Below are 17421 nucleotides of genomic sequence, written 5' to 3' on the forward strand. Positions count from 1 at the left end.
GAAGGTTTATACAAGGCCTAGCGTTTTTTGAATAGGAGGTTTTATATTGATTGATTGATTGATTGATTGATTGAGACAGGGTCTTGCTATGCAGTTCAGGCTGGCCTTGAGCTCACTTTGTAACCCAGGCTGGTCTCAAACGTGCAAGGATCCTCCTTCCTCAGCCTCCGGAGTGCTAGGATTACAGCTGTGCTCCACCATGCCCAGCTGGATAGATTTTAAACCAGTGGTACACACCTGTAATCTCAGCCCTCTGGGAGCCTGAGCCAGGAAGTTCAGAAGTTGAAGCCTAGCTGAGCAATTTAGTGGCTTCCTTTTCACAAAATACAAAAGAGTGGGAGGACTGCTAGGGATGTAGCTAACTCAGTGTAAAGGCCTAGGTTCTACACGCAGTATTGCAAAACAAACAAGGCACACACTGGAGGACGCCTGGTGCTGAAATTGTGTTTTATATCAGTTATTGTCCTCACCTCTTAGGCATGAAGCCTTTTTCTGTTCCCTGTTGAAAGTCAGCTTTAAGTTTGCAGTAATTTTACGGAACAGTTGCAGAGTTTGTACGTAGTTTTCATCTACTCCAAACCCAGTCTCCCTTGAAGTTAAGTTATATCACCAGGGTTCATTTGTCACAACTAAGAAAAGAAACTGACTTGGTACAGTACTACTTACAAATGCAAGACTTTTTGTTGAGATTTCATCAGTTTTTCCATTATTACATCCTCTTTCTGTTCCTGGGCCACGTTGCTTTATCTAAATTGATGAAGTTGTTGGCATGTGTTTCTGATCCTAAAGACAAGAAATTTGTAGGGTGCTTTATTTTTCTTTTCTTTTTTTTTTTTTTAACTGAAAATTGAACTCAGAACCTTGTACTTGCCAGGCAGGTGCTTGTGCCACTGAGCTGCATCCCCAACCCCTGTAGGATGCTTTAAAAAAAAAAAAAAAACAAAAAAGAATGCTGAGGGCAGGTCCCCTGGAGATTCTGTGCAGTCACTCTGATGTGGAAGAAAGAATCTCCTCTGCCCCAGCTCCCACAGACTGCTGCAGAGCCATGAAACATGGCTGCGATCCACAGGCTTGGGAGAGAAGGTGATTTGGGATTTCAAAACCAGTACTGACATTTCTAAGCTATTCTTCTGAAGTGTGTTTGAGATTGCCTGTCAAGGAGTAGTACTGATCTAGAATAATCTTTCTATTATTGCAGAAAGATACTGGTGTTCTCATTTGTTTGGCTAAACGATACTAAGTCATTCTTAAACTGGTTCATTGTTGGGGAGGTGAGAGAAGGTGGGACTAGGCAGAAAAAAAAAACCTAGAGGGGTTTTGACTTGGAATTTGAGGCAACCTGATAGATTTGGTAATGAAAATGTTCTCCAAGGCTCCATTCAGCCAGTACGGAGACAAAGAGTTGGCCCCATGTTCTTTGTGTTCTGTATGTCCTCAGTAAGACACCGCTAGTTAGTAAGACAGGCAAGCTCAGTGGAGATGCCTGTGAGTCCGAGGCAGAGCAAGATCTTTGCAGCTCAGGCACCACCTGGTGGTAGTACATGAACTCTCACTTAGAAGGCTGAGTTTCCTTGTGGTGTTTGATGTATCACTGCCACCCTAGGTTTTTTTTTTTTTTTTTTTGCGGGGTGGGGGTGGTGAGATTTGTTAGTCTTTTGAAGTGACAGAAAGCATCAAAGCCAGAAGGTAGCATTCTGCCCTTTTCTTCCCTAATCAGATTTTATTGGTACATTTTAGACATACATGATCACTTTTATCCTAGAGAATTTGTACATGTCCATGAAAAATTCGCTTTTTTGGTCTCTTATCTAAACCAGTGATTGAGATTCAGATAGTAAATTAATGCTGCCTAGTTTCCATAGTAATTGGCAGGTATTCTTTGATGGGAAGGGAGTTCCGTGTTATGACATCACAAATGGAAGTCAGTGGGAGAAAGCTGAATATAAGCATCATCATAAGTGAATGGAAGTAGACTTTATAACTCGCTAAGGTAGTCTGTGATGTTTCTTTTCTTCCTTTCTGTTTTTTAAAGGTGTTTTGTGTCTCTTGTTTCTTTGAGATAAGGTCTTACATGTAGTTCAGGCTGGCCTTGAACTCATAGCAGTTCTCCTGCTTCACCTTCCCCAGTGCTGGGATTACAGGTGTGTGCCACCATGCCTGGTTTAACAAATGTAAATTATGTCTCTGATACAATAACAAAAATTTGAGTGTGATGGGTACTCTGGAATAGTAGTACTTTTCCTACAGACACATAGTATGTTAGGGGCTTTTTTTATTTTAAAGAGAATTAAAAATTAAAACATTAAAAATGGTACAGAATTTGAAAACAAGATGATAGGAAGTTAACAGTGGTTGTTATATTGCATATTGTTATCTTGAAAGTAGTTGTTCAGATTACCAGATACGGGCATGCAAAATTGATCAGAAATAAGCAGTAACCGTTCCTTCCAATAAATCAATAGAAATTAGTAGTATGAGTATCTTAGCTATCTATCATATACACATATACCCCCCCACACACACACACACACATATTCCCCTTCCTTCTTGCTTTTCTCCTTTCCCTTATCCCAGTTGTTCTTTTGAACAGTGGGGCTTTTTCTTTTTTTTTTAAGTGCTGTGAATTGAACCTGGGGCCTCATATATCCTAGGCAAGTACTGTATCACTGAGCCATAAATCTCCCAGTTCGAGGGGCTTTCTTGGTCTTCTTGAGGCATTATATGTTGTCATTGGTCTTTGCCAAACAGGTCCCCATTCTTAATTGTTTATGGTAGTTGTGTCAAAAATTTGTGTGTGGGCCCAATCATAGTGAATATCCCTTAGGAAATTTAACTAGATGTGACATAGAACTCAAGAATGCATCACTTTTATGTAGCCATAACTCTCTGTAGACCAGTTCTTCACATACATCTTTGACAATAAATGAAAACAATCTTAGATTGTTGAAGCCTCATGTAAGTTCTTTGTGGCTATCAGATGCTTCCATCATTTATTTCTGGTCCAGGGATTTACTGTATCTTAATTAAATTTTAATATAACTCATCTATGAGGAAGTTTAAAAGCTGCATGTTCTGTCTCTTAGGAGATAGACTTGAGTTACCTTGGTGCTTTGGTTGGGAGCTTCATGGGGCCTGCTGCTGGCCTGGTCCTGATCCTTGGCTGCAGACCTGGTTGGCTAGCCAGTGACCTTTTGCCATTTCACAACCACTGGCCTTAAAAGAGCAAATTGGTCAGAACAGCATGATTGTTGTAAAGGGTAGATGGGCTCTGCTCAGGAGAATCTAGCTCAGTTGTAGCACATTACTTGATTTGCTCTTTAGGGGCCAGGTGTAGAGAAACACTCTTAAGCAATAATACAATATTAGGCCTCCCTTCTACTACTATCCCTATTCCTCTCTCTCCTCCTCTTCCTCCTTTTCTTCCTCTTCTGCTTCTTTTTCGTAGGGGTTGGTGCTGGTGATTGAACCCAGTGCCTCCATACCAAGCCACGTCCTTAGCCCATTTTTAAGTTTATTTTTGGAACAGGGGCTTGCCAAATCATTACATGCTCAGGCTGGGTTTGAATTTGTAATCCTCCTGCCTCAGCCTCCCAGAGTGCTGGGATGACAAATGGGTGTGCACTACCGTGCCTGGTTTAAGCTTTCTTCAATCATGACATTGCAGTTAATCCTGCTGCTGAAAAACTGGAGTGGAACTTCCTTTTACTGCTCCACACTGTAGAGTATTGTAAAGGGGAACTGTAGACTTAAAGTTGGTCTTGATGTTTGATAATTGCCATTGTTTTTGGTGTAAAAGCACTCTTACCACAAGTCATGAAACAAAATGTCCTTTTGACTATAATCTGAATTCACTTGTGTCTCATGGTCTGATTTCACTGGAGTCATGAAACCAGAATTTTTGTCTGGACTTCGCAGTTACAGATCAGTTGTAGAATTCTTTAACTTGCCACAATTTAGAGTGCTTACATTTCCAAGGGATTCTAATCTTAGGAGTGATGTTTGTGTATGACAGTCTTTTGTTTTTATAAACTGTTTATTTATTTATTGTTTTATAAACCATGTTTAAAACAAATTCGTTTGGTTTAAGTTGAGAAACCAAAAAGTCCCAGGTATACATTAGTGAATTACTTTAAGGTTCATGGCATCCTCCTAGTGTGTATTTGTACAGAGGAGAAGCCACCATTGCTTTCACAGAACCACCTATGAGGCTCTTATTAAGAGGTTTGCACCATCAGGCCTCTATGCACTTGGGAATTTTGTAAAGGGGAATGCATTATATATTCCTGTTTCAACACTCAGGCCTCCTCCCCCTTTATAACGGAGATTACAGGTGCTGATGTAGTTCTTGGCATCTTATTTTTAACCAAACCTTAAATGATTTCATGTGGTTTGAGGATAGATATTGATAGAAGATGCTCCAAAATAGCTGATTTTGTCTTATTTTTCAGCTCAGATGTTTTAGAGAGTTTGAACCAGTGAAAAGAATTTCTCATCTCTCCTGTCTTACACGCATCTGACTACATTTCCTTACTAAAAACACTCTCACTGATGAGAATGTGGCCCCTCTTCCAATATTTTATTAGGGCACAGAGGTCAAGGGGCCAGTTTGTTTTGTTTTTTTGGAAGACAGGGTCTGAGTATATAGTTTAGGGGGGCCTCAAATTCATGGGGATTCTCCTGTCTCAACCTCCCGAGTGCTGGGATTACAGGCATGCACCACAATACAGGGCTAGAAAATAGCACTTTAACAAAATCAAGTGTTGTATATATTTGATACTTAATAAAGCAGCCTGAGACTGTCAAGATTGAAAGTAATCTGAAATGTCAAAATGGGGATGGTAGTCCACCTTTCTTGATAATCTGAGAGTTTTGAGATGCTTAAGGGGGAAAATGATTTTATGCAGGAGTTAATTTGGAAGGCTTCTAATGTAATACCACAGTTCGGGTTGAGGGGAAAGAGGAACGCTGTCCGCGGTGCTGAACCATATTGGGCATTGGTGTGAGCAGCAGAAAGGCTCTGAAATTGTGACAACCGGGCACACAAGTACTTACTTAGAAAAGCACACCTCCCACTTGCCCCAAGTGTGTACAAGAGTGTGAGTTAAGGGACTCTAGTGGCTATTGAAATGTTTGGTGCACCAGGGAAAGCCTGTTGTGGACTTCCTGGTAACCAGCATTGGTTGGCAGTGAGCTAGCCGGGACAGCGAGTGGATTTAAATAGGAAGTGTGAGCCCTTTAAAACCCTCGTTTGCCATAGTTTATTCTCTCTTAAAATCACAAAGCTGTGTTACTGTGAGATAACTGATTCCCCCCCACTTTTTTTTTGAGACAAGGTTTTGTTATGCAGTTCAGGCTGGCCTTGAGCTCACTTTGCAGCCCAGGCTCAACTCATTTTGATCCTCCTTCCTCAGCCTCCCAAGTACTGGGATTACAGGCATGTGCCATCACGCCCAGACGGAGATAATTGATTTTTAAATCAGTGAAAATAAGAGTGGTGATTAGAATGCTGTATATGGTGTTTATGCCTTCTATTTGTCAATCATTACTTAAACGTTTTGAATTTAAACTTGTTTGCTTGCTTTGGCAGCACATATACTAAAATAGAATTTAAACTTCTGATTGCATGTTTTTAAGAGCCAGATCATAGCAAAAGTTTAGAATGAATAACCCATTTTATTAGTGTCTGAATAGTTTCCAGATTGTACACACAGAATGTATCCAGTATCATTTTTGGGGCAACATAATGAACAAGGGCCTGGCAGGGACCAGGGATATTGCTCAGCGGCACAAGCGCCTGCCTGGCAAGCACAAGGTCCTGAGTTCGATTCCCGCTACAAAAAAAAAAGAACAAGGGCCTAGCATGTGTTCATCATGATGCGTTCAAACACATGTTCTCATGTATATTGTTTATATGTATTTAGTAACTGCAACAAATTGTAGGATTATTTTAATCAGTGTGAAACCTCTTGCAAAATGACTTTCTAGTTATATAAAGATTCTTAAATCTAAGCTGATTAGCTGTTACAGAAAAAAGTGTTTCACATAAATATTTTACATACATGAAACAATTATTACATAAATACAATTGCAGATTGAGCTGCTTATCAAGTATTGTGGCTTGTGTCCAAATCCCATTTAGCATTTTGAAACCAGCAGAAGTTCATATTTTGTAAATAAACCAGTAGATGCCTTTTGGATTAAAATGACTTACTCTATGGTACAGTTAGTATTATTAATGACTAGAAATGGTCAAACATATACATATATTTTTGTCTGTTTAATCCAAACCAGGCAGGTAAAACCCATGGAATTTCTTTGTTTTTGTTAAAGCTGGAGATACCGATGACCCGCCAAGAATTACTCAAAACCCTGTCATCAATGGGAACGTGGCCCTGAGTGATGGGCACAGCAATGCGGAGGAGGACATGGAGGACGGTAAGTGCACCCGGCTTGCTTCCTCGCAGCGGCGAGCACTCAGAATCACAGGCTCCGTCCTTTTTCTCCTTGAGTACTGACAAGTCTCTTCAGAGTAGCTAGTTTTCAGGAGGCTATGTCTGAGGAAGATTTAGGCTCCTGTTTTTGTTTTGAATTACAGGATGGCCTACACCAAACCTGTCAAGGTAAGTTGGCTCTCCCCAGCCTAGGCAAGGGGGCCCAGCTGCATAGGTTTGGAATGAGCTGGTGTCTACTCAGGCTTACAGTTCTCCAGCCACTGTTAGTATTCAGGACACGGTGGTCTTACTCTCCTTTGCTTTTTGTTTGCAGCAAGATACTTCAAGACATTAGGAAATGGCTCTCCATTGCATTCTCACTGTAGTGTTGCTATCAGTCCTTTGTAGCTGAGAATCCGTCTCCACTCCTGCTAGGTGTGAAAGCAGAGACAAGCTTTGGGCTTCCTGTTCCCCCACTGACGTTTCTGTAGCCTCCATTTGAAAAGTCATATGCATATGTATATGCATAGACATTTTGTATCTAGGGAATCACTTTTGCTTTTGGGACGATTTCTTTATTGTTAGATATGTGACCTAAACATTTGCAAGGTCTAAGTCCTGAAAAGGGAGCAGCCAGTAATTGCTTTATGCAGCCCCTGGAATCTTGCAGTGTAATATGAAACCATGTTCTGTACAAACATGTCCATCAATCCTCATGAGGGTTGTGTCCTTCCCAGGGGAGTAACGGGGCAGTTGAAAGAAACCATCAGGCACGGGCTGCACCACCAGAAGGACTGCTGTTCAGACCTCCTGCCAAAAGTTCAGCCTCCATGCGAAACTGCAGCCGTAGGTGAGAGTTCTCTCACAGTGCGGTTTACCCCCTGGCAGCTGGCTGAGGCAATATCTGAGGAAGGTAAAGAGGTGTGGTCTGAAACCCACTGCTTTGTTCCCTGTGGAGTGCGCTTTTTACTGTAGACAAGGGAAGTGGTGTGGGTGTGGTCTCGTTGGTTGTTGGGCTTTTGGTGGTTTTACTTCAGACACCAGAGATGTCAAAAGTTATTTAGAGAGCGCATTTGGGAAGGTGGCTAGGTTGGAGGTGTTAAGTGTGCATTTGGGATCAGTTTGGGTCACTTGTAGAGGAATAACCAGCCCCACTCATTCAGAGCACTCCAAGTGCAGTTTGGTTTTAGCATCTCTCCCCTTTTTAGGGAGAACAGACACAAATGTAGATACAAGATGGGGGTGCTGCTATGCATTATAGGATGCCAGTATCTGTCCCCACCCCAACCCCTACAGTTGTGACAACAGTAGCATCTCTAGACAGTGCCAGCTGTCTTCTGGGGACCCATGTTGCCTTAGTTGAGAATCAGTGCCAGGCTGAATATATGCAAAATGCCCCTGCTTTTGAGGCATATTTACTAAATAATTAGTAAATAACAGTGCTAAATCATAGGACTCCAGAGTGGAAGTGCTCCCTTTGTGGGTTTGATGGAAAAATAGAGCAGGCTTTAATAGTACCTTCTTAAGGTAAGAAAGATCCTATCCATGAAATGGCAAAGAGGGAGGGAGAGGACTCTGGTCTAGGAGCAGAACTATTACTGGAGGGTGACACTTTCCAGCCATGATATGTATTGTGAAACACTGGTTTTCAGAGTTTAAGTGTGATGTGCAAGGTGTTCAGAATTCTCGGAAGTTTGCAGCGCTCTAGGCTAAACATCATTCTTTACTGAAGCATGCCTTAAAGTCACTTCCCTACCATACTGCTTCTCCAAAGAGTCTGTGTTAATAATTTCCCAGACTCTAGAGTTCAGAACCCCTTTCCTTGAATCTCCCTTAAATAGGTGAAAGTAGGATACACAGTCAGGAAACACTGGATTGGAGGGGGTTACTTGGTAGCCATGTTATTAGAGACTTGACTAATATGCTGAGGGTTTTATTAGTAAATGACGGGGGTGGGGTGTGTTGTTTTGTTTGTTTTCAGTCTTTTTTTGAGACAAGGTCTCGCTATGCAGTTCAGGCTGGCCTTGAGCTCACTTTGTAGCCCAAGCTGGTCTCGAACTTGCAGCCATCCTCCTGCCTCAGCCCCCTGAGTGCTGGGATTACAGATGTGCACCACCACGCCCAGCTAAGTAATGACAGTTGTTGTATAAGACATTTAGTAGCTAAGAACCCATAGATAGGGATATGTGTTTAAGGTCATGTTAACATAGAATAATGGTCAAGTACCTGAAATATTTTCTAGATGTAACTACTCTACCTTCTAAATTCTCATGAAATGTTTTTTCTTAGATGACCAAGAGAAGGAAGTTTCAGGCTAAGTGCAGTTTGTTGGGGTTAGACACATCTAGATTAGATTGTTGATGCCCATAAGGAAAAATAATTTCAGGGGATTAGCTAGAACTTGCAAAAACTTGCATTAAATTGAGTAATTGAGGTTTGATAAAATTACTACCAGAATGCCACATAGGGAAAACTGTCCTGTCAGGTTCAAAAATCTAAAGTACTAGCTTTTCTTTATGCAGCTGAAGCCCAGGCTATTCAATTGGCCTTTGCCCCATAAATATAAGTACAAATGGGCTCTTTGGGAAGTTTTGGGCTGTCTGATAGCAGCTACACTGCTTCAGGGGTCTCTGGGGCCCAGGTTGAAGTTGGTGAGTTATTATGGAGTCTGGTGAAAGGTGTGATGATAGCAGTTAGCAGAGAACTGTCGTCCTGTCACAAGAAAAGAAAACATGGAGTAATAGAATTGCACTGTCTGTGGGATACAGACAGATCAGAGTATCCGTTTGAATGAAGTACTGATTGTGCAACCAACAGGATGTCCTTTATCATCTCTGATGTATTTTTTTTTTAATTTGAAATGATATGAACTGAACAGGGAGTTGCAAAATTGTATATATGATCCTGTGTACTGGGGTACCTGATTTTCATGACCAAAAATATTTAGTAACCAGTCTTGATCACCAGCCATTTCCATGGGTTTCAAATCTGTCTCTCTCATAGGCCTTCAATTTGGTATTTAATATTAGTTTTTAATTCTTCTATTAATAAGAAGAATTTAGAGCTGAGTTGAATTTTTTCTTTTTTGGAGAGCATTAAGGATGGAACCCGGGCCTTCCTGCCAGAGTTAGCACACATACCATTGAGCTGCACCTCCCACCTTGGAGTTTTTATTCACATGAATTTTCATGCTCAGCTTCCACACTTACCCTGTTTTGTAAGGTAACTGTTCAAAGGCTGTTTCTTGAGTGTTAGGCAGAAATCCATGTGTCACTTAGCAGAGTGGGCTGAGCACCTTTTGCCCAGGTAGTGCCGGGCTCGGGCACAGGGGAACACATGGCATCTAGGAGTTGACTTGGTGCCACACTGAGTTTCACCATTGCTTTTTCTTTGCTTCATACTTAGGCAGTGAGTCAGGAAATTAATGTCAAATGTGGGGTGAGTGGAAGAACAAAGACAATGTGTATCAGTTTTGTGTATAGAAAATGTAATCCTGCAATTACAAAATAGATGAGTTAGAATTACACAAAATTATACAAATAACTGAGAAGAGAAATCTAACCTTTCCTCAGAGAACATGGAAATCCTTTGGTTGTTTCTGTGTGGCGCTATATATGGGCTCTATAAAGCAGACAGGCTAGTAGTTTTAGTGTCTGTGTTTTGTGGAGTTCTGTGTTAAACACTAAAATCGGAAGTGTGATGATTGTACTTAGTGTCTTGGCAAATTTGGTGTTGAAATTCTGCTGTCACTTAGTAAAATGCGCAACCTCAGTGGCCTCAGTGTCCTTACCTTTAAAGTGGGAGTTAAGTACTATCTACGTTGTCTACCTTACAAAATTTAAATGCTGCTCAGGTATGATTTGTGTTCCATAAAAACGTGTGGCAAAACTTTTCTCGTAAGTCATTTTAGATATCATGGTCTTGAATTAGACTCTTCCTTTTAGTAGACTGACTCATCCTTACAAGGAGTAGGGGATACCCCCACTTGACCAGTCCTGAGTCAGTATCTTTGAAGGGACTCTCCTCTTTGGGCTGTTCTCCCCTTTCATCATGCCCTTGGCGGTAAATCACAGAGTAGGGATATGCAGAGTGAAGGAATTGGGGATGAAGGAGGCAAAAGTACTAACTGTCCAGAATTTGGGCTTTTATTTCTTTGGTAGAGAATACCCTCTCGTGAGAATTGATGGACATGTTTTCTTAAGAACAAACTTAGTTAGTTGCAAACTTCCAGCAATTTCTGTACACCAAGTGGCTGATCCAGAGAACCTAGTTGTGTGAGCGCAGTTTGGAGACTGAGGGGTGTGGGTGTGGGGTCCCATTGTGATGGTCTTCATAGGCCTACAGGTACAGGTGGTTTTGTGTCCTTATTAACACACTCTTCACCCATGCTCCAATCTCATTGTGCTTTGGGGCCTTGGGAGTCAAGGGTGTCAATAGCATCTGGTGTTAAGCCAAGAAAAGCCTTTCTGGCCTGCATGTTGTGTGGAGCATGGCTCCTGAAAGTGTGGTCCTTGGTCTCCAGGAGTCAGCAAACTGCAATGAACTAGGCATGGAACGCGAAAGCCTTTAGAAACTTGTACGGCCATTTGACCTTCTGTGTGTAGCTTTAGTATGTCTCATGAGTGTTGGTCAGTAACAGATTGGGCAGGGTGGCTATGGGATGGCCCCCCCTTCACAGTAATTGGAGAAGCAGGTACTGAGACACCTTGGGGTTTGTCGAAGCTGACCCACCTGTGGCTGGTGGTCACTAGCAGGTGATCAGTAGAAGGTAGAACTTTAAAACTTACAGTTGTACCACTACTAAGGGCACTGTGTTGGCAGAAACCTTAATTCCTTAAATTACCCTTGTCTTTCTTTTTAATATTTAATAATATGTAGTATTCATGTTGAAGAGAATACTAGTTTTTTTTTTAACCTTTTAAACTACTCCCATGAGGAATCCAGGCTAGTATTTCACAAAAAATACGAGGTGATGCGAGTTAATGTGTGCTCATGGGCTGACCGTGAACAGTGCTGTGTGCCCTGGCCCTCTCCTCCCTAGGCTCAGCCCTCGGGTCGTGTCTTTTCTCTCGACACAAGGCCTTGCGGTGACCAGATGTATGAACTGTCTTTCCCCCCTCCAGAGTCGCACCACTCACCCCATGCCCAGGATGACTTGGGAATGGTGTGCTCATACGGACCCTTGAATCTGAGAGGGAAGGTGCGTGCATACTAGCGCAGAGTCAGGAAGGATTCACGTGTACTGAGCCGGTCACCTTACTGAGAGCCTAAGATCGCATAGGGCAGTTCATTCCAAGCATGTACTTGGCTTACAGTTGCTGCGGGCTGTGACTGACGGTGTGTTTTCTTGCAGACACCAGTTGGCGCTCCGAGGCAACCTTTCAGTTCACTGTTGAGCGCTTCAGCAGACTGAGTGAGTCGGTCCTTAGCCCTCCGTGTTTTGTGCGAAATCTGCCATGGAAGATTATGGTGATGCCACGCTTTTATCCAGACAGACCACACCAAAAAAGCGTAGGATTCTTTCTCCAGTGCAATGCTGAATCTGATTCCACGTAAGAGTTTAAATGATGCAACTACAAATCCACAAATAGTTATATTACATTATTGGAAGCCAAATTCGATCAGTCTTACTCAATTTCGTTTTCAGTTTCATTGCTGCCTATACACAGCTATGTGATTTTAAATTAGACTAAATGCATCTCTCTCTTGAAAAGTCACTGGTAGGTATTCTCCAAACCAGAAAAGCATGTCTTCCTAGTACATGAAATGCTCAAGTTCTTACGTTAGAATCTAGCAGATTGTGGAATCAGGGCTCGTCCTGACTCAGTGACTGCTGAGCCCCATGCTTCCTTCTCACCTGTAGCTGCCCAGCGTGGGTGTGGGGGGTTGCCTTCACAGCCAGGCAGTCTCGTTGTATGGTAGTTAATTCCTGTGGGTTACATAGAGAAATTGAACGTTCATTGAGGCATTTACAATGGGACACTGTCTTCTTCGGGGATTGAACTCATGACCTTGCGCTTGTCAGGCAGGCACTTATGCCACTGAGCTATATCCCCAGCCCTTCTTTTTTTTTTCATACGAAGTTTATTACCTCTTTTTTTTCGGGGGGATACAGGGTCTCACTACATAGTTCAGGGTGGCCTTGAACTCACTATGTAGCCTAAGGTAACCCTGAACACACAGTGTTCCTTCTGACTCAGTCTCACAAGTGCCTGGATTATAGGTGCATGGCACCACACCTGGCTTTGGCCTCTGACTTCCTTTAGGGTGAAATTTTTTTCATACAGTGTGTTAAAAGGGAGGCACAGTATTATAAAATGTCCTTCTTTTTTTGTCTTTTTGAGACAGGTTCTTGCTGTGCAGTTCAGGCTGGCCTTGAGCTCACTTTGTAGTCCAGCTGGCCTCAAACTCGCAACTCCTGCCTCAGCCTCCCAAGTGCTGGGATTACAGGCATGTGCCACTGAGCCGGTTTTCTTTTTGTCTGAGACAGGGTCTCACTGTAGAGTTTGGGCTGGTCTTGTAGTCCAGGCTGGCCTCAAACTTACAGTGATCTTCTTGCCTCAGCCTCCCAATATAAAGTGTCTTAAAATTGAGAAAAATCTTCATGATTGTTCTGTTTAGTTGAAACCAAAAATTAGAGGTGTCCTGTTTTTGGTAACTATTTCAAACTGTCTACTCATTTATTTGATCTCAAGCTTGAATCCCTTGCTAGCCTTGGTGGTGCATACCTGTAATCCCAGCACTTGGGAAGGCTGAGGCAGGAAGATTGCTGCTAATTTGAGGCCAGCCTGGACTACATAGTGAGACGTTGTCTCTAAAAACTAAAAAAAGAAAAACTTCATGATTCTCTTTTTAATCAGTATCAGACATTGTCAATTTGTGTTGAAAGCCCAGTTGACAGATGTTGGTGAGGAGTGTGAATTGATTGCTTACTTGGACCCCATCTGCCCTTCCCTGCCATAGTTGTGGGCGTTGGAAGCCCTCAATAAAAAATGTGCTTCGTAGGGCACCAGCTCTAGCTGTTTTCTAAATGCCTCCAGTAACACAGCTAATTTTCTTTTCATGTGAAGTATCAAGCCATGGCTGAGGTACAGCTCAATGATAGAGTGCTTGCCCAACCTGTGAGGCTTGATCTTCATCTCCAACAATATAAAAAAGGTTTTTAAAAAAAGTGCTAAGACAGTTTTATGCTGCAGCCAAGGTCTTTACCCCCCCGCCGCCCCCCCGCCCTCATTTAAAGATGTGATTTGATGAGTTTTTGGGCTTTGTTTTTATCTGTACTGTTTGTCCTGTGCAGTAGTTTGGAAAAAGTGAGCTGTCCTTATCTTGTCAACATCCTTAGCAAGCACAAGTGCCCATGCGGGCAATCCTGCTTTATGCAGAGGCTTAAACCTGCCCAGAGGTCAGTAGTAGCATTCACATGCAAGGCCTGCTTCAGGTGCAAACCACTCCTCCTGTGGGCTTCCTGGTGTCATCCCTTTTTGGATTCTAGGCCCTTTCCCAGGAGCCCTCTGTTGTGTGTCCCATGCCCACATGGGACATTCTATGGTGGCTGTAACTGGCACTCCTGTTTGCCAGATTCCATGATGCTCTTGACCCCCCAGGTGACCCCCCAGGTGTAGCCCTGTGGTGATCTGTGTTTTCTGCAGTGGTCTCTTCTGGCATGTTGTGGGAGGGCACTGGGGAACCGGAGCGACACAGGTTGGGCATGACACCAGAAGGGACACCTTGTCAGGAGAACCCAGAGTTGTGCGTCTGTACATCCCTACTCCTCTTTTTTTTTTGTGGAGACAGGGTTTCACCATGTAGTTCAGGCTACCTTTAAACTTACTATGTATCCCAGGCTGGCTTTAAACTTGAAGTGATTCCTGGGTCAGCCTCCTGAGTGCTGGGATTACAGGCGTGTACTACTGTGCCCAGCTATAGATAGAATTTTAAGAATTTGCTTCTTCAAATGTTTTAGGAATTAAAGAATAGATAAAAGCCATGAGTTGAATTGCTGCAGAGCCCCCATGGGGCACCCACAGATGCCTTTCTCTATTAAATGTGAATATATCCCTCAAGTCAAAACAGCAAGGAGTTCTTGTGTGCTTGTTCCTAGTGGCTTTAAGAATGTGTGAACCTTCATTACATATGTCAGCTAAGGCTTAGATTCTGTTTCTGAACAGGTCATGGTCTTGCCATGCACAAGCAGTGCTGAAGATCATAAATTACAGAGACGATGAGAAGTCATTCAGTCGCCGCATCAGCCACTTGTTCTTCCACAAGGAAAACGATTGGGGCTTCTCTAACTTCATGGCCTGGAGCGTAAGTAGCAGTGCATTCAGTCTGAGTATTCTGAGCAGTGTCGCTCATTTTGCTGAGTTTTTTTATTCTTCAAATCTTTCTATTCATTTTAGAACAGAATTTTTGCTTTGCAAATTGGACACGCCTATGAAAATGTGTTTGGTTTCTTGGCTTAGGTTTTTGGCACACTCATCTGGATTTCAGTCTCAACTTTTAAACATGCATTTGAAAGTTCTTCCCCATAGGCTGAAGTTTTTTTAAAAAGATAGTACTCTGGGGCCTCGTCTGAATTAGGCTAGTACTGGTTGGTGTCATATAACTTAATTTTCAGGACAGTTCATTTCAGCTCCTTTTTTGCAGAGGTGGTGATCTGTGGAATGTTCTTTGGAATGTTACTGCCTCGAAGTTACTCATTACTGTTCAGCATAACTCTCTAGCCTAAGTTCCCCAGCACTTCCCTCCAACCTGCTCTGAGGAGAAGGTGCTTACTCTCCCATCCGGGCTGTGGCGTGAAGCTCCCCATCTTTGGCATGCCTTCTGCAGTTTTTGTTCAGAGACCTTTTGTTTCAAACAAGCCAGCACACCTCCGAACTAGAAGCAAGAGTGCAGCACCTAGAAAAGTAGTATTTTAGTATAAGTACAAGGGTGATTATCTCTTTGGGATAAAAAGAGCATTTGCAAGTTCTTAAGCAAGTTGGATATTCTTATTTTTTTTATAGGAAGTGACTGATCCTGAGAAAGGATTTATAGATGATGACAAAGTCACTTTTGAAGTCTTTGTACAGGCGGATGCTCCCCATGGAGTTGCGTAAGTTTTTCTTGGGTGCTATTAAGAAAGACCTTTTGTGTGGTATTGAAAAAAGATTAGTGTATTTATATTTATATTTAAGAGATGCATGTGTTCTTGCTTGCCCCTGAGCACAGAGATTATAGATGGCTGGTATCACGTTCCTTCATTTAACAGCTTTATAGCTTTATCTAGTATTCCTTTATATCACTCACTGATGAACACTGGGAATGTAATTATGGACAACTAGATAGGCGCAGTTTTGCTCTTAAAGACCATACAGTGTAGTCTGGTGGAGGAGCCATGGCAGACGTGCTCTGCATTTTGAAGGCGGGGATGTGGAACTGAAAGAGTGGGCTGCCACTGGCACCTTGAGTGGTGGTTGAAGCTCTGTCTGGAGGGCCAACGCCTAGAGCTCAGTGCTGACTGTCCAGTCCATCTCTGCCACATGCAAGGTTGATGAGGCGGGTCACTCAGCTTTCAGGTGGCACATGTGGGAGGTGGGGTGAGGCACAGCCTTCAGGTCTTCCATACTTTCTAGCCAGCTACCAAAATAGCAGAAGGGAAAAAGCTTTAGGCGTCTATAAGTTGGAACTAAAATTTGGGACGTATACAACCTATTTTGTCTTATATTTACAACTTTATAGAAAAATGGATCTCAGCTATGTCTATGTCTTCCTGGCTGTACGTGTGATTTGTGTAATGTGTATATAATAAAACTACCCTATGAGGCATGGATATAAATATATAGGACTTTGTCAGTACCTAGGAGTGCTGATCTTGATACATGACATCACTGCTGTGAACCCTCAACAGATGGTTATGGGAATGCTGGGACTAAGTTTATACCAGCCACAGAAGTGAATCAGTGGTCACTGAAGGGGGAGCTACACAGCAAGAGCACAGGCCTCACTGTACTTAGAGCAGTGGGCCCGGTGATGAGGGGTGCATAGACTGTGCACCTGTCCACAGATGTCAGGGAGGTGGCACACAACTGATATTTTGGGCACAGTAGTGATGCCGAATCACAGTGTCCCCCACATGAAGCAGAGACAGTTCACCCTCAAGCTTGGTCTGTTCTTTCAGGTGGGACTCAAAGAAGCACACAGGCTATGTTGGATTGAAGAATCAGGGAGCAACTTGTTACATGAATAGCCTGCTTCAAACTTTATTTTTCACGAATCAACTACGAAAGGTAAAGGGATGTTACGTCCACCCACTATTTTCTGTCAGGGATATAAAGGGTTATCAGAATCCTCAGCAAAGGTCCCTTCCTTCCTGTGCCATAGCCCTTTCAGTATAGCAGCCCTGGCCATGCTGCAGGTTGTCTTTCCCAGGTGCCTGGATAACCAAAAGATTACTACAGCCAACATAATTTTACTGACCTAATGTTAATTGTATTAGAAGTAACAGAAAATATAAAGGTTTTCTTAAAAAAAGAAAGTCATTTATTTATTTATTTGAGGTTTTGTTTTGTCTTTTGAGACAGAGTTTCACTGTGCAGTTCAGGCTGGCCGTGAACTCACTTTGTAGCCCAGGCTGACCTCAAACTCACAGCGATCCTCCTGCCTCAGTCTCCCAAGTGCTGGAATTACAGGCATGCACCACCGTGCCTGACTTTTGTTTTGGTTTTTGTTTTTGTTTTTTGAGACCCAGTCTTGCAATACAGTTCAGGCTGGTCTTGAACTCATTATGTAGCCCAGGCTGGCCTTGAACTTGGGGTGATCCTCCTACCTCATCCTCCCGAGTGCTGGGATTACAGGTATGTGCTACCACACCTGGCCATTCAAATTTTTGTATTAAAATTGGTAAATTGAAAAGGTATAGGGGCTGGGGATTTAGCTCAGCGGCACAGCGCCTGCCCAGCAAGTGCAAGGTCGTGAGTTCAATCCCCAGTACTGGAAAAAAAACAAAAAA

General features: G+C 42.7%; 1 protein-coding gene across 4 annotated transcripts in view; it reads left to right on the forward strand.

Moving 5' to 3' along the window:
* Positions 1-985: 985 nt before the first annotated feature.
* The window catches only part of Usp7 (ubiquitin specific peptidase 7 (herpes virus-associated)), a 39730-nt gene continuing 23294 nt past the window's right edge, over positions 986-17421 (forward strand). Inside the window, exons 1-7 of one of the 4 annotated variants that reach the window (XM_013517899.1) lie at positions 1892-1990; positions 6331-6435; positions 7169-7344; positions 11785-11983; positions 14600-14738; positions 15437-15525; positions 16591-16699. In XM_013517899.1, the coding sequence (XP_013373353.1) occupies positions 11898-11983; positions 14600-14738; positions 15437-15525; positions 16591-16699 (423 nt within the window). In that variant the 5' untranslated portion in view covers positions 1892-1990; positions 6331-6435; positions 7169-7344; positions 11785-11897. Of the gene's footprint in view, positions 1084-1891; positions 1991-6330; positions 6436-7168; positions 7345-11784; positions 11984-14599; positions 14739-15436; positions 15526-16590; positions 16700-17421 lie in introns of those variants that run through there. The other 3 variants (XM_005391207.2, XM_005391205.2, XM_005391206.2) reach the window with 3 other exon arrangements.

This window comes from Chinchilla lanigera, unplaced genomic scaffold (genome assembly GCF_000276665.1).
Source record: "Chinchilla lanigera isolate Chin_1 unplaced genomic scaffold, ChiLan1.0 scaffold00041, whole genome shotgun sequence".
NCBI lineage: Eukaryota > Metazoa > Chordata > Mammalia > Rodentia > Chinchillidae > Chinchilla > Chinchilla lanigera.